This window comes from Salvelinus alpinus, chromosome 7 (assembly GCF_045679555.1).
Source record: "Salvelinus alpinus chromosome 7, SLU_Salpinus.1, whole genome shotgun sequence".
Taxonomy (NCBI): Eukaryota; Metazoa; Chordata; class Actinopteri; order Salmoniformes; family Salmonidae; genus Salvelinus; species Salvelinus alpinus.
The window spans coordinates 5112090-5128480 of NC_092092.1; the positions used below are offsets into that span (position 1 = coordinate 5112090).

At 37.7% G+C, this 16391-nt stretch overlaps 1 protein-coding gene across 2 annotated transcripts in view; it reads left to right on the forward strand.

The window, feature by feature from the left end:
• Nucleotides 1-13849: 13849 nt before the first annotated feature.
• The window catches only part of LOC139580351 (calcium-activated potassium channel subunit alpha-1a-like), a 264274-nt gene continuing 261732 nt past the window's right edge, over nt 13850-16391 (forward strand). For both annotated transcript variants that reach the window (XM_071408931.1, XM_071408930.1), the window contains exon 1: nt 13850-15121. In XM_071408931.1, the coding sequence (XP_071265032.1) occupies nt 14831-15121 (291 nt within the window). In that variant the 5' untranslated portion in view covers nt 13850-14830. The remainder of the gene's footprint in view (nt 15122-16391) is intronic.

Consider the following 16391-nt stretch of genomic DNA (forward strand, 5'->3'; position numbering starts at 1 on the left):
GATTGTACCTAATGCTGCATTCGTAACCAAGTGGGAAGTGGGAATTTACCATATACGACAGTGAAAAATCCACTTGAACAGCCCTCCAACTGGTAATTACTAGTGGGAAGCGCATTTATCATCCCTGAGAACACGTGTTTTTGAAACACTTCACTTGTGATCACATGTTTTCAAATGTGCAGGTGTTATCGGCTGTTTAGATAAAATATGTTCCCACTTGGGATCAGAGGTGGAAAAAGTAGTCAGTTGTCATACTTGATACTTTAATAGAAACTTTAATAGAAAATGACTCAAGTAAAAGCTGAAGTCAACCAGTAAAATACTACTTATTTAAAAGTCAAAAAGTATCTGGTTTTAAATGTACTTAAGTACAGTGTGGGAATATTCTGTTTTAATGTTACTCCTGAATTACTATGATAAATATAATAAAATCCAAAATACAGGTCCGGTACTGACACAGACATGGTGGCTTAGCACCAAAACGCAGGTAATAATTACTGTAGAAACACACATACACAATGTAGTCATGTGTGTCAAAATCATGTGAAAATTGGAATTCACATGTAAATGGTTATGTTATTACGTGAAAATCCACGTGAAACTTCATGTGAAATATCATCACATGTGAAGTGTTCCAAAAAACACATGATTTCACAAGTGTAAAACGTGTGGAAATGTCATGTGAAATTGTGATTTTCCACATGTGAAATGATGTGTTTTTTCCCGTAAGGGCCCTATCACAGACACGTTCCAAAACGGATTAATAAAGTGATCAAACATTAATTAATCGAAACACTGCGCTAGACAACACTACTCCACCTGCATTTGCTCTGGCAGGATAATTGTGTTCCACTGAAGGCGACCTCTGGTTGGCATTTTCTTTTGTAATCGGAGGGGAAGATTAAGTCTGCTGAACCCGGCACTCTCGCTCACACAGACACAAACTCAGGCACAGACACGCATGCATTCACGCACACACACACACGCTCTCTCCCACACATACACACATACACACACAAAACACACACACACACATGCAGCACGGTGGTGAACATGGAGAGGGTCTGATTGAAGCTAAGCCTCGTCTGTCCTCAGCTGAGTGCCAGCTGTCCTTGGAAGGGGACAGGCTGGGCCTTATAGTATGTTACCAGCTCAGAGAGGAAAGGATGGAGGCTGGGCATTATAGTACGTTACCAGCTCCGAGAGGAAAAGCTGGAGGCTGGGCCTTATAGTACGTTACCAGCTCTGAGAGGAAAAGCTGGAGGCTGGGCCTTATAGTACGTTACCAGCTCCGAGAGGAAAGGCTGGAGGCTGGGCCTTATAGTACGTTACCAGCTCTGAGAGGAAAGGCTGGAGGCTGGGCATTATAGTACGTTACCAGCAGTTAGCCAATGATGTTGTTTAAACACAGGAATAGTGTTTCAGACAGGAAACGCCATTAATAATTTTTTAGAAAGATTACCATACATGCAATATGTTGTCTAGGATCTGCTCTTTTGGGGTAGCTCACCGCCAGAGCTCTGCTACTTCAGTGTAGCTCACCGCCAGAGCTCTGCTACTTCGGGGTAGCTCACCACCAGAGCTCTGCTACTTCGGGGTAGCTCATCCCCAGAGCTCTGCTACTTCAGTGTAGCTCACCGCCAGAGCTCTGCTACTTCAGTGTAGCTCACCGCCAGAGCTCTGCTACTTCGGGGTAGCTCCCCGCCAGAGCTCTGCTACTTCGGGGTATCTCACCGCCAGAGCTCTGCTACTTCAGTAGAGCTCTGCTACTTCGGGGTAGCTCACCGCCAGAGCTCTGCTACTTCAGTGTAGCTCACCGCCAGAGCTCTGCTACTTCGGGGTATCTCACCGCCAGAGCTCTGCTACTTCAGTGTAACTCACCGCCAGAGCTCTGCTACTTCAGTGTAGCTCACCGCCAGAGCTCTGCTACTTCAGTGTAACTCACCGCCAGAGCTCTGCTACTTCGGGGTATCTCACCGCCAGAGTGTTCATCATGTTAAGATAATAATTACAGGCAGTGAGCAAGGTACACTGTACCAATCCCCAAAACAGCAGAACCGCTGCCAGACAACAAACTGTGTGTATGGCAGAACCACATCATTTAAGAGCTTAAAGATAATTCAGCAATGTCATCTGTATGATGCCATGTGTAGCATGAAGGTAAAACGAGGTGTAGGCTATAGCAGGCACACCTTACTGAAATAGCTTCTCAGAAAATCGCAGTAGGGCTTATTTCCCATATGACTAATTCCTGATGTCATCGCTGAGGCATGAGCCTGCCATGCACACATGCCATCTTGAGCCTGCCATGCCTGCCATCTTGATAAATGAAAAATAAACTACCCATCAAACACTGTGCCGTAATCACACCACTGAGATAGCCTACTCATAGTCTGAGAAAGTAATTCTCATGTGACGCCCATCCAGTGCCCTCGCTGAGGCAAGATGAGCTGTTATCTTGGTACACGACAATATTCTACTTGTGAACCCAGCTAACCACCTGATGTGCCTTCAGAAATTATTCACATCCCTTGACTTTTTCCACATTTAGTTGTGTTACAGCCTGAATTTAAAATGGATCAAATTGGGATTTTTTTTTGTCGCCGGCCTACACACAATACCCCATAATGTCAATGTGGAATTATGTTTAATTAATTAAAAACGAAAAGCTGAAAATGTCTTGAGTCAGTAAGTATTCAACCCCTTTGTTATGGCAAGCCTAAATAAATTCAGAAGTAAAAATGCACTTAACAAGTCACATAATAAGTTGCACGGACTCACTCTGCCGGATGCAATATGATGGAGCGGGATGGATGACGCTGATAGCAAATCCACTGCCAAAAAGTGCTGTGCATTTGCCAAATCAGATGAAGTGATTGTTCTGATAGAAAACAGTGCACAGAAACAATTGCTGCCTTGCAGCCAGTATACCGAACAATCTCTCTTGCTTTTGGCCATGCATAACTAGATACCGCTCCATAGCATGTAACCAGTATACCGAACAATCTCTCTTGCTTTTGGCCGTGCATAACTAGCTACCTCTCCATAGCATGTAGCCAGTATAACGAACAATCTCTCTTGCTTTTGGCAACTAGCTACCTCTCCATAGCATGTAACCAACCCACCTGAACAGGCTGAAACTCCAGGCCTTTTTTAAGTAGCTCTTACACAAAAAGTGCATGGTCATCGTTTTCTAAATGTCAGAGTTTTATTTAGACCTCATAGTGTGGAAATATCATTAAAAAAACTGGCTTTGTTTAGACTGCACTGCCCCTATAAAGGTCTAATGGAGACGGTTTTATCTCAACATCAAATTATTTATGGGTAACAATTAAGTACCTTACTGTGATTGTTTTTTTTTTAAATTTTAAGTGAAAACAAAATTACCTTCTGAGCAAAGAGCAATTTCTCAGGCAATAATTTTTCTAGGACTGTCTGGGAGTGGTCGGAGTGAGGAGGGGAAAACGGAAAAATTGCTGTTATTGGCAGAGACGTTTGGAAGTCTTTCTTGCTGGTCTATTAACTAATTTACCGCCTGGTAATGTCACCAAGCGGGCCAAAAATCCATCCCACCAAAACAGGCTGACGTTTCAGGCAGTCTATTCAAACAGCTCTCACACACACAAAAAAAGCATGATCATAATTCTCACAATTTCACAGTATTATTCCAACCTCATAGGTCCTTACTAGTGAATAGTGTCTGTTCCAGGTGCGTAGGAGTCCAAATAAGGATACGTGAAGAGATGGAGACCCACACACTGTCGAGAAAAAAAGAATAAATCCAAAACTGAGTCTTGAATGCATAATAATGATGTTTATTAAAACATCATGGTGCCCCCAAAAAAATCTTAGTGTAAATCGTCGGCACACTGATTCATAGATTTTCTGATGTGTTTTCTTGCTTGATGTGACATATGCAATTATCCTTGAAATAAAAAATAAAAACAGACTCTTCGATTGAGTGGGAAAAGTGCTATGATTTTTTTTAAAGCCATGGCGTGCCTAACGTGCCTGATGGGTGGAACGTTTTTAAATAGAACATCCACCTGCATTCTGTCTGGAGAAGACTAAGTTCAAAATTACCACCCCTATGTGAACGTTTTATCTACTGTATAACACAAAAGGAATAAAAAAAAAAATGTAACTAGGCAAGTACGTTAAGAACAAATTCTTATTCACAATGACAGCCTACCCCAGCCAAACCAGGACGATGCTGGGCCAATTGTGCGCCGGCGTATGGGACTCCCAAGCAGAGCCGAATGTGAGGCAGCTTGTATTCAAACCAGGTACTGCAGTGACACCTCTTGCACTGAGATGCACTGTCTACATTTTCATAATCTCAAACTGTCTATATTTTTATAATCTCAAACTGTCTACATTTTTATAATCTCAAACTGTTTACATTTTCATAATCTCAAACTGTCTATATTTTTATAATCTCAAACTGTCTACATTTTCATAGCCTCAAACTGTCTACATTTTCATAATCTCAAACTGTCAATATTTTCATAATCTCAAACTGTCTACATTTTCATAATCTCAAACTGTCTATATTTTTATAATCTCAAACTGTCTACATTTTCATAGCCTCAAACTGTCTACATTTGCATAGCCTTAAACTGTCTATATTTTTATAGCCTCATGTTCAAACTATGTTTTACTAGTACACATGCACTTCAGTCTCAGCAATTGTGTGTAATAACAAACAGGAAGAAGGATATAAGGGTTTAAGTGAGACTGCTTATAACAGCGCCACCTATAGGTCAATCGGTGCCATTATTCTTTGACCAAGCACACCATGTGCCAAATTAGAAAGAAAGTTATCAATCTATGCTTCATTTATTTGACCAAGGTAAAAAAAAAAATAATAATACAGAGAATAACCATCAACATAACCATCATAACATAACCATCATAACATAACCCTCAACATAACCATCATAACATAACCATCAACATAACCATCATAACATAACCATCATAACATAACCATCATAACATAACCATCATAACATAACCATCATAACATAACCATCATAACATAACCCTCAACATAACCATCATAACATAACCATCATAACATAACCATCAACATAACCATCATAACATAACCATCATAACATAACCATCATAACATAACCATCATAACATAACCATCAACATAACCATCAACATAACCATCATAACATAACCATCATAACATAACCATCATAACATAACCATCATAACATAACCATCATAACATAACCATCATAACATAACCATCATAACATAACCATCATAACATAACCATCAACATAACCATCATAACCATCAACCCATCATAACATAACCATCATAACATAACCATCATAACATAACCATCAACATAACCATCATAACCATCATAACCACCAACATAACCATCAACATAACCATCATAACATAACCATCATAACATAACCCTCAACATAACCATCATAACCATCAACATAACCATCATAACCATCAACATAACCATCATAAACCATCAACATAACCATCATAACATAACCATCATAACATAACCATCAACATAACCATCATAACCATCAACATAACCATCATAACCATCAACATAACCATCATAACCATCAACATAACCATCATAACCATCAACATAACCATCATAACATAACCCTCAACATAAGCATCATAACATAACCATCAACATAACCATCATAACCGTCAACATAACCATCATAACATAACCATCATAACCAACAACATAACCATCATAACATAACCATCAACATAACCATCATAACATAACCATCATAACATAACCATCAACATAACCATCATAACATAACCATCATAACATAACCATCATAACATAACCATCAACATAACCATCATAACATAACCATCATAACATAACCATCAACATAACCATCATAACCGTCAACATAACCATCATAACCATCAACATAACCATCATAACATAACCCTCAACATAACCATCATAACATAACCATCAACATAACCATCATAACATAACCATCATAACATAACCATCATAACATAACCATCATAACATAACCATCAACATAACCATCAACATAACCATCATAACCATCAACATAACCATCATAACATAACCCTCAACATAACCATCATAACATAACCATCAACATAACCATCATAACATAACCATCATAACATAACCATCATAACCGTCAACATAACCATCATAACATAACCATCAACATAACCATCATAACATAACCATCAACATAACCATCATAACATAACCATCAACATAACCATCATAACCATCAACATAACCATCATAACATAACCATCATAACATAACCATCATAACATAACCATCATAACATAACCCTCAACATAACCATCATAACATAACCATCATAACATAACCATCAACATAACCATCAACATAACCATCATAACATAACCATCATAACATAACCATCATAACATAACCCTCATAACATAACCATCATAACATAACCATCATAACATAACCATCATAACCATCATAGCATAACCATCAACATAACCATCATAACCATCATAACCATCAACATAACCATCAACATAACCATCAACATAACCCTCATAACATAACCATCATAACATAACCATCATAATATAACCATCATAACCATCATAGCATAACCATCATAACATAACCATCATAACATAACCCTCATAACATAACCATCATAACATAACCATCATAACATAACCATCATAACATAACCATCATAACATAACCATCATAACATAACCATCATAACATAACCATCATAACATAACCATCAACATAACCATCATAACATAACCATCATAACATAACCATCATAACATAACCATCATAACATAACCATCATAACATAACCATCAACATAACCATCAACATAACCATCAACATAACCATCATAACATAACCATCATAACATAACCATCATAACATAACCATCAACATAACCATCATAACATAACCATCAACATAACCATCATAACATAACCATCATAACATAACCATCATAACATAACCATCATAACATAACCATCATAACATAACCATCATAACATAACCATCATAACATAACCATCATAACATAACCATCATAACATAACCATCATAACATAACCATCATAACATAACCATCATAACATAACCATCATAACATAACCATCATAACATAACCATCAACATAACCACCATAACATGTTTCAGTTTGTTGATGTGTGAGAAGGCCAGTCATACTGTATATACCTCCAGTCTGACTTCAGGGGACATGTACTCTGAAGTGTCTCAGAGTAGGACTGTTGAACTAACATCAGTTCCGCCTTTTAAAGCATAAGTAGGGTTAATCATGTCACATGACCTTTCTTTTAAGCCTTCCAGAAGAGAGAATTAGACAACAAAAAAATTAAAGCAATTGTCTGAGGATGGTGCTGGAGGATGGATGGTTACACCATCCATGTCATGTGACATGATTAACCAAAACATACTGTAGGGCCCTACTTATAATCTAAAAGGCTAAACTGATCTTAGTTCAGTCACTAAACAAAACCAAAGTGCCCTAATCATAATGAATAAGATTACATAGACAGAGGTGAACCTGATCATAGATCACTTTACACTGAGACACTTGTACGGTCCAGATTTTCAAACCGTCTTTTTGTGTTGCAGGTATCGTCCAAGGAGGAAGCCTGGCCTACATTTGCACTCAGATCATGACTATATTGAACCAGGAACAAAGTAAAGCCCTTTGGATTCCTGACGGAGTTCTCTAGAAGATTCATAGTTGCTTCTATCTATATAACACTTCAACCCTTTCCTAGTAAAGGTTATGTATGATACATTTATCCATGGGCACTTATTCATGGGTACGTGTTCAAACCTGGTCAGTAATATAACAACAACATTGTTTGCTAATAAACTCTGAGGTTACATCCGAAATAGCACCCTATTCCCTATGTAGTGCACTACTTGCCCAAGTAGTGGACTAAATAGGGAATAGGGTGTCATTTGGATCGCAATCCTCTTATACACGCTCTACATAGTAACACTGAAAGATGAAGATTCATATAGCACAGATTTTTTTCTCACAGCGTATGAACAGAAGTAGTAATACCATTATAATAGTGATATCCTAGTGGTGCTGTATAATGATACCATTATAATAGTGATATCCTAGTGGTGCTGTATAATAATACCACTATAATAGTGATATCCTAGTGGTGCTGTATAATAATACCACTATAATAGTGATATCCTAGTGGTGCTGTATAATAATACCACTATAATAGTGATATCCTAGTGGTGCTGTATAATAATACCACTATAATAGTGATATCCTAGTGGTGCTGTATAATGATACCACTATAATAGTGATATCCTAGTGGTGCTGTATAATGATACCACTATAATAGTGATATCCTAGTGGTGCTGTATAATGATACCATTATAATAGTGATATCCTAGTGGTGCTGTATAATGATACCACTATAATAGTGATATCCTAGTGGTGCTGTATAATGATACCATTATATTAGTGATATCCTAGTGGTGCTGTATAATGATACCACTATAATAGTGATATCCTAGTGGTGCTGTATAATGATACCATTATAGTAGTGATATCCTAGTGGTGCTGTATAATAATACCACTATAATAGTGATATCCTAGTGGTGCTGTATAATGATACCATTATAGTAGTGATATCCTAGTGGTGCTGTATAATGATACCATTATAGTAGTGATATCCTAGTGGTGCTGTATAATAATACCACTATAATAGTGATATCCTAGTGGTGCTGTATAATAATACCACTATAATAGTGATATCCTAGTGGTGCTGTATAATGATACCATTATAATAGTGATATCCTAGTGGTGCTGTATAATGATACCATTATATTAGTGATATCCTAGTGGTGCTGTATAATGATACCATTATAATAGTGATATCCTAGTGGTGCTGTATAATGATACCATTATATTAGTGATATCCTAGTGGTGCTGTATAATGATACCATTATAATAGTGATATCCTAGTGGTGCTGTATAATAATACCATTATAATAGTGATATCCTAGTGGTGCTGTATAATAATACCACTATAATAGTGATATCCTAGTGGTGCTGTATATTGATACCATTATATTAGTGATATCCTAGTGGTGCTGTATAATGATACCATTATAATAGTGATATCCTAGTGGTGCTGTATAATGATACCATTATATTAGTGATATCCTAGTGGTGCTGTATAATGATACCATTATATTAGTGATATCCTAGTGGTGCTGTATAATGATACCATTATAATAGTGATATCCTAGTGGTGCTGTATAATAATACCATTATAATAGTGATATCCTAGTGGTGCTGTATAATAATACCACTATAATAGTGATATCCTAGTGGTGCTGTATAATGATACCATTATATTAGTGATATCCTAGTGGTGCTGTATAATGATACCATTATATTAGTGATATCCTAGTGGTGCTGTATAATAATACCACTATAATAGTGATATCCTAGTGGTGCTGTATAATGATACCATTATAATAGTGATATCATAGTGGTGCTGTATAATGATACCATTATATTAGTGATATCCTAGTGGTGCTGTATAATGATACCATTATAATAGTGATATCCTAGTGGTGCTGTATAATGATACCATTATATTAGTGATATCCTAGTGGTGCTGTATAATGATACCATTATAATAGTGATATCCTAGTGGTGCTGTATAATAATACCATTATAATAGTGATATCCTAGTGGTGCTGTATAATAATACCACTATAATAGTGATATCCTAGTGGTGCTGTATATTGATACCATTATATTAGTGATATCCTAGTGGTGCTGTATAATGATACCATTATAATAGTGATATCCTAGTGGTGCTGTATAATGATACCATTATATTAGTGATATCCTAGTGGTGCTGTATAATGATACCATTATATTAGTGATATCCTAGTGGTGCTGTATAATGATACCATTATATTAGTGATATCCTAGTGGTGCTGTATAATGATACCATTATAATAGTGATATCCTAGTGGTGCTGTATAATAATACCATTATAATAGTGATATCCTAGTGGTGCTGTATAATGATACCATTATATTAGTGATATCCTAGTGGTGCTGTATAATGATACCACTATAATAGTGATATCAGCTGTATAATAATACCACTATAATAGTGATATCCTAGTGGTGCTGTATAATGATACCACTATAATAGTGATATCAGCTGTATAATAATACCACTATAATAGTGATATCCTAGTGGCGCTGTATAATGATACCATTATAATAGTGATATCCTAGTGGTGCTGTATAATGATACCACTATAATAGTGATATCCTAGTGGTGCTGTATAATGATACCATTATAATAGTGATATCCTAGGGGTGCTGTATAATGATACCACTATAATAGTGATATCCTAGTGGTGCTGTATAATAATACCATTATAATAGTGATATCCTAGTGGTGCTGTATAATGATACCACTATAATAGTGATATCCTAGTGGTGCTGTATAATGATACCATTATAATAGTGATATCAGCTGTATAATGATACCACTATAATAGTGATATCCTAGTGGTGCTGTATAATAATACCACTATAGTAGTGATATCCTAGGGATGCTGTATAATGATACCACTATAATAGTGATATCCTAGTGGTGCTGTATAATAATACCACTATAATAGTGATATCCTAGTGGTGCTGTATAATGATACCACTATAATAGTGACATCCTAGTGGTGCTGTATAATAATACCACTATAATAGTGATATCCTAGTGGTGCTGTATAATGATACCACTATAATAGTGATATCCTAGTGGTGCTGTATAATGATACCATTATAATAGTGATATCAGCTGTATAATAATACCACTATAATAGTGATATCCTAGTGGTGCTGTATAATGATACCACTATAATAGTGATATCCTAGTGGTGCTGTATAGTGATACCACTATAATAGTGATATCCTAGTGGTGCAGTTTAATAATACCACTATAATAGTGATATCCTAGTGGTGCTGTATAATGATACCACTATAATAGTGATATCCTAGTGGTGCTGTATAATGATACCACTATAATAGTGATATACTAGTGGTGCTGTATAATGATACCATTATAATAGTGATATCCTAGTGGTGCTGTATAATGATACCACTATAATAGTGATATCCTAGTGGTGCTGTTTAATAATACCACTATAATAGTGATATCCTAGTGGTGCTGTATAATAATACCACTATAATAGTGATATCCTAGTGGTGCTGTGTAATGATACCACTATAGTAGTGATATCCTAGTGGTGCTGTATAATGATACCACTATAATAGTGATATCCTAGTGGTGCTGTATAATGATACCATTATAATAGTGATATCCTAGTGGTGCTGTTTAATAATACCACTATAATAGTGATATCCTAGTGGTGCTGTATAATGATACCACTATAATAGTGATATCCTAGTGGTGCTGTATAATAATACCACTATAATAGTGATATCCTAGTGGTGCTGTATAATGATACCATTATAATAGTGATATCCTAGTGGTGCTGTATAATATTACCACTATAATAGTGATATCCTAGTGGTGCTGTATAATGATACCACTATAATAGTGATATCCTAGTGGTGCTGTATAATGATACCACTATAATAGTGATATCCTAGTGGTGCTGTATAGGCTTAGCGACCATGTCATGACCTTGATGAACTGCAGTGATGACAATAGGGTCAACAAGGTATTTCTTAACAGAATGGACCGCAGTGTTCTCCTCTTTATGTGGGCTTTCTTTATGTCATTTAAGTTATCTAACCCCATTTAAATCATGTCAGTTATGAACCATCTTTTAGAGCTTACAATGTATCATTTAGTGAACAGAAAGGATGTTGTAATTTGTTACTCTGTTGTTTGTCATATAATTGACATGTTTAAAGAAAAAGTATTACGGCGAATTTGCATGCTTATTTATTTTACTTCTGTAAATTAAAGTCTTTTGTCTTCATTTTTATTCTGTAATTCATAAATGAGTCACAGACGTTTGATTTAAACCTCTTACAGTTCTCAATGTTTCCTTCTGTACGTTGGATCAAAATAAACACGTTGTTTTGCACCATTTATCCGTCGACCTTCAGATCGAATCCGTTTTTAACCGTAGGTACGATAGTTTCACCATAAGAAAATGTAGACATATGTCTTGTTCAATGTTCCTAAAATTGTATTAATTTGTTGCCTTATTGGCATCTTTTTATTACCAGAAATTGAGAATATGTTTTAATTAAGGGGTTTGAATTCGCCAAACTAAAAGAAGATCAATTAATTTGAAGAATGTAGGCTTTATAATGACCTGCTGGTACAATACTTTACTTTTTTTTTTAAACGACAACATTTAATCTTCTCATGTTGGTATTAACAGAGAAGTAGCATATAGTTATAACTTCACTTCTCAATGAAATTGTACTATTTATGTTATGAAAGTTCATTTGATTCGTTTTAATTGTAATTAGCATTTCAGCTAGAAGAGGACTGGCCACCCCTCGGAGCCTGGTTCCTCTTTACCCGGCACAGCCAGAAGAGGACTGGCCACCCCTCGGAGCCTGGTTCCTCTCTACCCTGTACAGCCATAAGAGGACTGGCCACCCCTCGGAGCCTGGTTCCTCTCTACCCGGTACAGCCATAAGAGGACTGGCCACCCCTCGGAGCCTGGTTCCTCTCTACCTGGTACAGCCATAAGAGGACTGGCCACCCCTCGGAGCCTGGTTCCTCTCTACCCGGTACAGCCATAAGAGGACTGGCCACCCCTCGGAGCCTGGTTCCTCTCTACCTGGTACAGCTAGAAGAGGACTGGCCACCCCTCGGAGCCTGGTTCCTCTGTAGGTTTCTTCCTAGGTTCCTGCCTTTTTACTGAGTTTTTCCACTGTGCTTCTGCCTCTGCATTCCTTGCTCTTTGAGGTTTTAGACTGGGTATCTCTGTAAATCACTTTGTGACAACTGCTGATGTAAAAAGGGCTTTATAAAAATACATGTGATTGATTTAAATGAATAGTCTAACTATACCAACAGACATAGCATCTAGTATCTGCATCTTTCTATTGTCTCCTTTTGAATCATGTTCTTTTTCTTCTTCTATTGATTCGTCTTTAAAGACGTAGAAGAGACGCACGTGAAACTGTACTTTGGATGTGTGCGTAAATGTTCTGTCCTATTTCCGGATCCAATCCCTTGGGAATTTGAATCGAGGCGTGCGTGTCTTCTCTGCCGCCGCAGGCTCATGAATCCAAAGATGAGGCAATAGATGCAACGTGTGACCACCAGGGAGAGCAAAATCTCCGGTTCATAGATTTGTAAATTCAAATACATTTTTGGGGGACTAAAAGTGCAGAATAAAAACGCTTTATTTATATATTTAAAACTACAATTGGAGCAGCATAATTTCCCGAGCTATGAATTGATTTCATTGCATATTTGCTTCATTATATCATCCTTGTACATCTCTAAAATGAATTTATTTAATCATGCTTTAAATTATATATGTTGTATGAGTATTATTTTAGTTTACATGTGGTAAAGCTGTTACCACGGAAATTATAGGTAGCCTACTGATTTTCTTGACAACAAAAAAAGAGCAACAGATTGCTTAGTGTGACTAATCAACAGGTCCTATTCAAGGCCGAGGTGTGGACAGCATGGTCCTGTTGTATTCTTTTCGGGGGAAAATGCATCCTCTCCTCATCCTCCCTCAGACACGAAACGCTTTCAAAATACTGGGTTTTGTGCATATTTTTGTGCGCATTCGAAGCGAGACATGTAGGCTATTCTAAATAAAAAAAATAGTATAATTTAATCCATTGTAGAATTACGCTGATAAATAAAACCAGTGCATCCATTATCTTGATATCTTATAGCCTGTAGAAAGTGCTCATAAATGTCTAAAATAAATAATTACGAATCGAATGAGAAGGGACGTCGCCGTAGAATCACTGACAGGATAATGTTTGAGGACCACCGAAACATATGAGTCGGTCAGATGTTGTTGATGGCTCCACCCCTGCTACCTGTACATCTCCCTAGCCATCTTCCAAACAGATCTGACCCGGTAGCCGCATATCAGCTGGCCACTGCTGAAGCAAGAAGAGGACAAACAAACCTTTGGAAAGCGTTATCGCAAATCTTTTCTGAAAGGGAATAAATGAGAAAATCGCGGTTATAAAGAGAGAAAGTAGTCTTCAACAGCTAGCGAGAACGCTAAATGTACCAGAAGGAACGGACACGGAAAGCGGCGATTGGTTCTCAACAAGGTGGAGTTTTGTGAGCGAGGGCTACCCATCGATTGCGCTTTACGCTATTCGGTTACCAGATGCAGGAACCTGAACGACAGGTTGCGCGTAGATAATAGCTGCCTTTTCTGGAAATATTGAACCGTTACACCAGAAGAAACAAGCAAAGAACAACAGTAATTTGATTTCCTATATGGAATTAAATGAAAGAGTTTTAAAGAAATATCAGATTTTTTACATACAATTCGCATTTAGATATGTCTTCTTTTACGATGTGTGAATGACTGCTGTATATGGAACTATCACATCCTGTCATTCGAAGTGAAGTTTGTGCGTAACAGGTCGCTGAGAACACAACATTTACATAGAAGAAGAAGGACTGATGAAAACGGACCGGGCAGAGTAGAGGAAGAAGAAGGTAGTTAGTTTAAGCAATATGGCTGAATTGTGGGGTAGGGGACACTGGCTGGAACTACTCAAAGAGTCTGGATGCTAGTTATAGAACATGGCAACATATCCCTGGGCATCGGTAGCCTCAGAATAATGCCTAAAGGTAAACATAGTTACTATCCGGACTCTCCCTCTATCCGCATATCCAAGATGGATGTGATCATCCCGTTCTCCCCAGATGTGCCCTGTGATAGCAACGGGCAGCGCATGTGGTGGGCTTTCCTTGCCTCCTCCATGGTTACGTTCTTTGGGGGTCTCTTCATCATTCTTCTCTGGAGAACTCTCAACTACCTGTGGACCGTCTGCTGCCACTGTAATAACAAAAAAAAGGTTGGTCATACCCATGTGTCCACAGCAGCACATTTCCAATGCATTCACAACTTGTGACAGAAATTAACTATTGTCTGTGTCGCTGTTTTAGTGTGGTACTGTGGCTTCATACCATTTGGATTCAGGATTTGGGGTATTTTCTTATTTGCTATAAGCCTATGATACTGACAGTCCCTGTGCAATAATGTTTCCCCACCAAAAATCACACGAACAACATTGTTTCCTTTCGCCCAAATGAAACAATAACAGTTCTAACTCTTAACACAGTTATAACAAATGCATAACATTGTCACCCTCGAAGCATCGTTACCTATCGCTGCCCTAAAGCAGCCGCCCTTACAGAGCAAGGGAAACAACTACTTGCGTGCGTAAATGTTTTAAGAGGCGAGTGACCTGACTGATTGAAACGCTACTAGCACGCACCGCTAACTAGCTAGCCATTTCACACCGGTGACATAGGACACCATTTTTTTAGGCCATATTTGGCATACTGTTGGTTGAGAATGAACAAACACATTAGTATCTCTTACAACCATGTGTCATCTCGTTATCTCAAATTACATGAGCAGAATTAGAGCCCCCAAAAATGGTTAAGGCCATTGACACCTGTAGGCCTGCAATGTAGACCTGTCTTAAACCCTAACCCTTACCATAACCCTAACCTTAACCCGTAACCCAAACCCTAAACCTAACTCCTAACCCTAAACCTAACCACCAACCACTTACCCTAACCCTAATTCTAACCCTAATTCTAACCCTAACCTTACACCTAACCCCTACTGAGAGAGTTCTCATCTGTATTCTTCGTAGCTGTTTACATACCACCTCAGATAGCATTGAATGAGCTATATTGCGCCATAAGCAAAAAAGAAAACGCTGACCCAGAGGCGGCGCTCCTAGTAGCCGGGGACTATAATGCAGGGAAACTTAAATCAGTTCTACCTAATTTCTATTAGCATGTTAAATGTGCAACCAGAGGGGAAAAGAACTCTGGACCACCTTTACTCCACACACAGAGATGCATACAAAGCTCTCCCTCGCCCTCCATTTGGCAAATCTGACCATAATTCCATCCTCTTGATTCCTTCTTACAAGCAAAAATTAAAGCAGGAAGCACCAGTGACTAGATCAATAAAAAAGTGTTCAGATGTAGCAGATGCTAAGCTACAGGACTGTTTTGCTAGCACAGACTGGAATATGTTCCGGGATTTCTCAAATGGCATTGAGGAGTACACCACATCTGTCATTGGCTTCATCAATAAGTGCATTG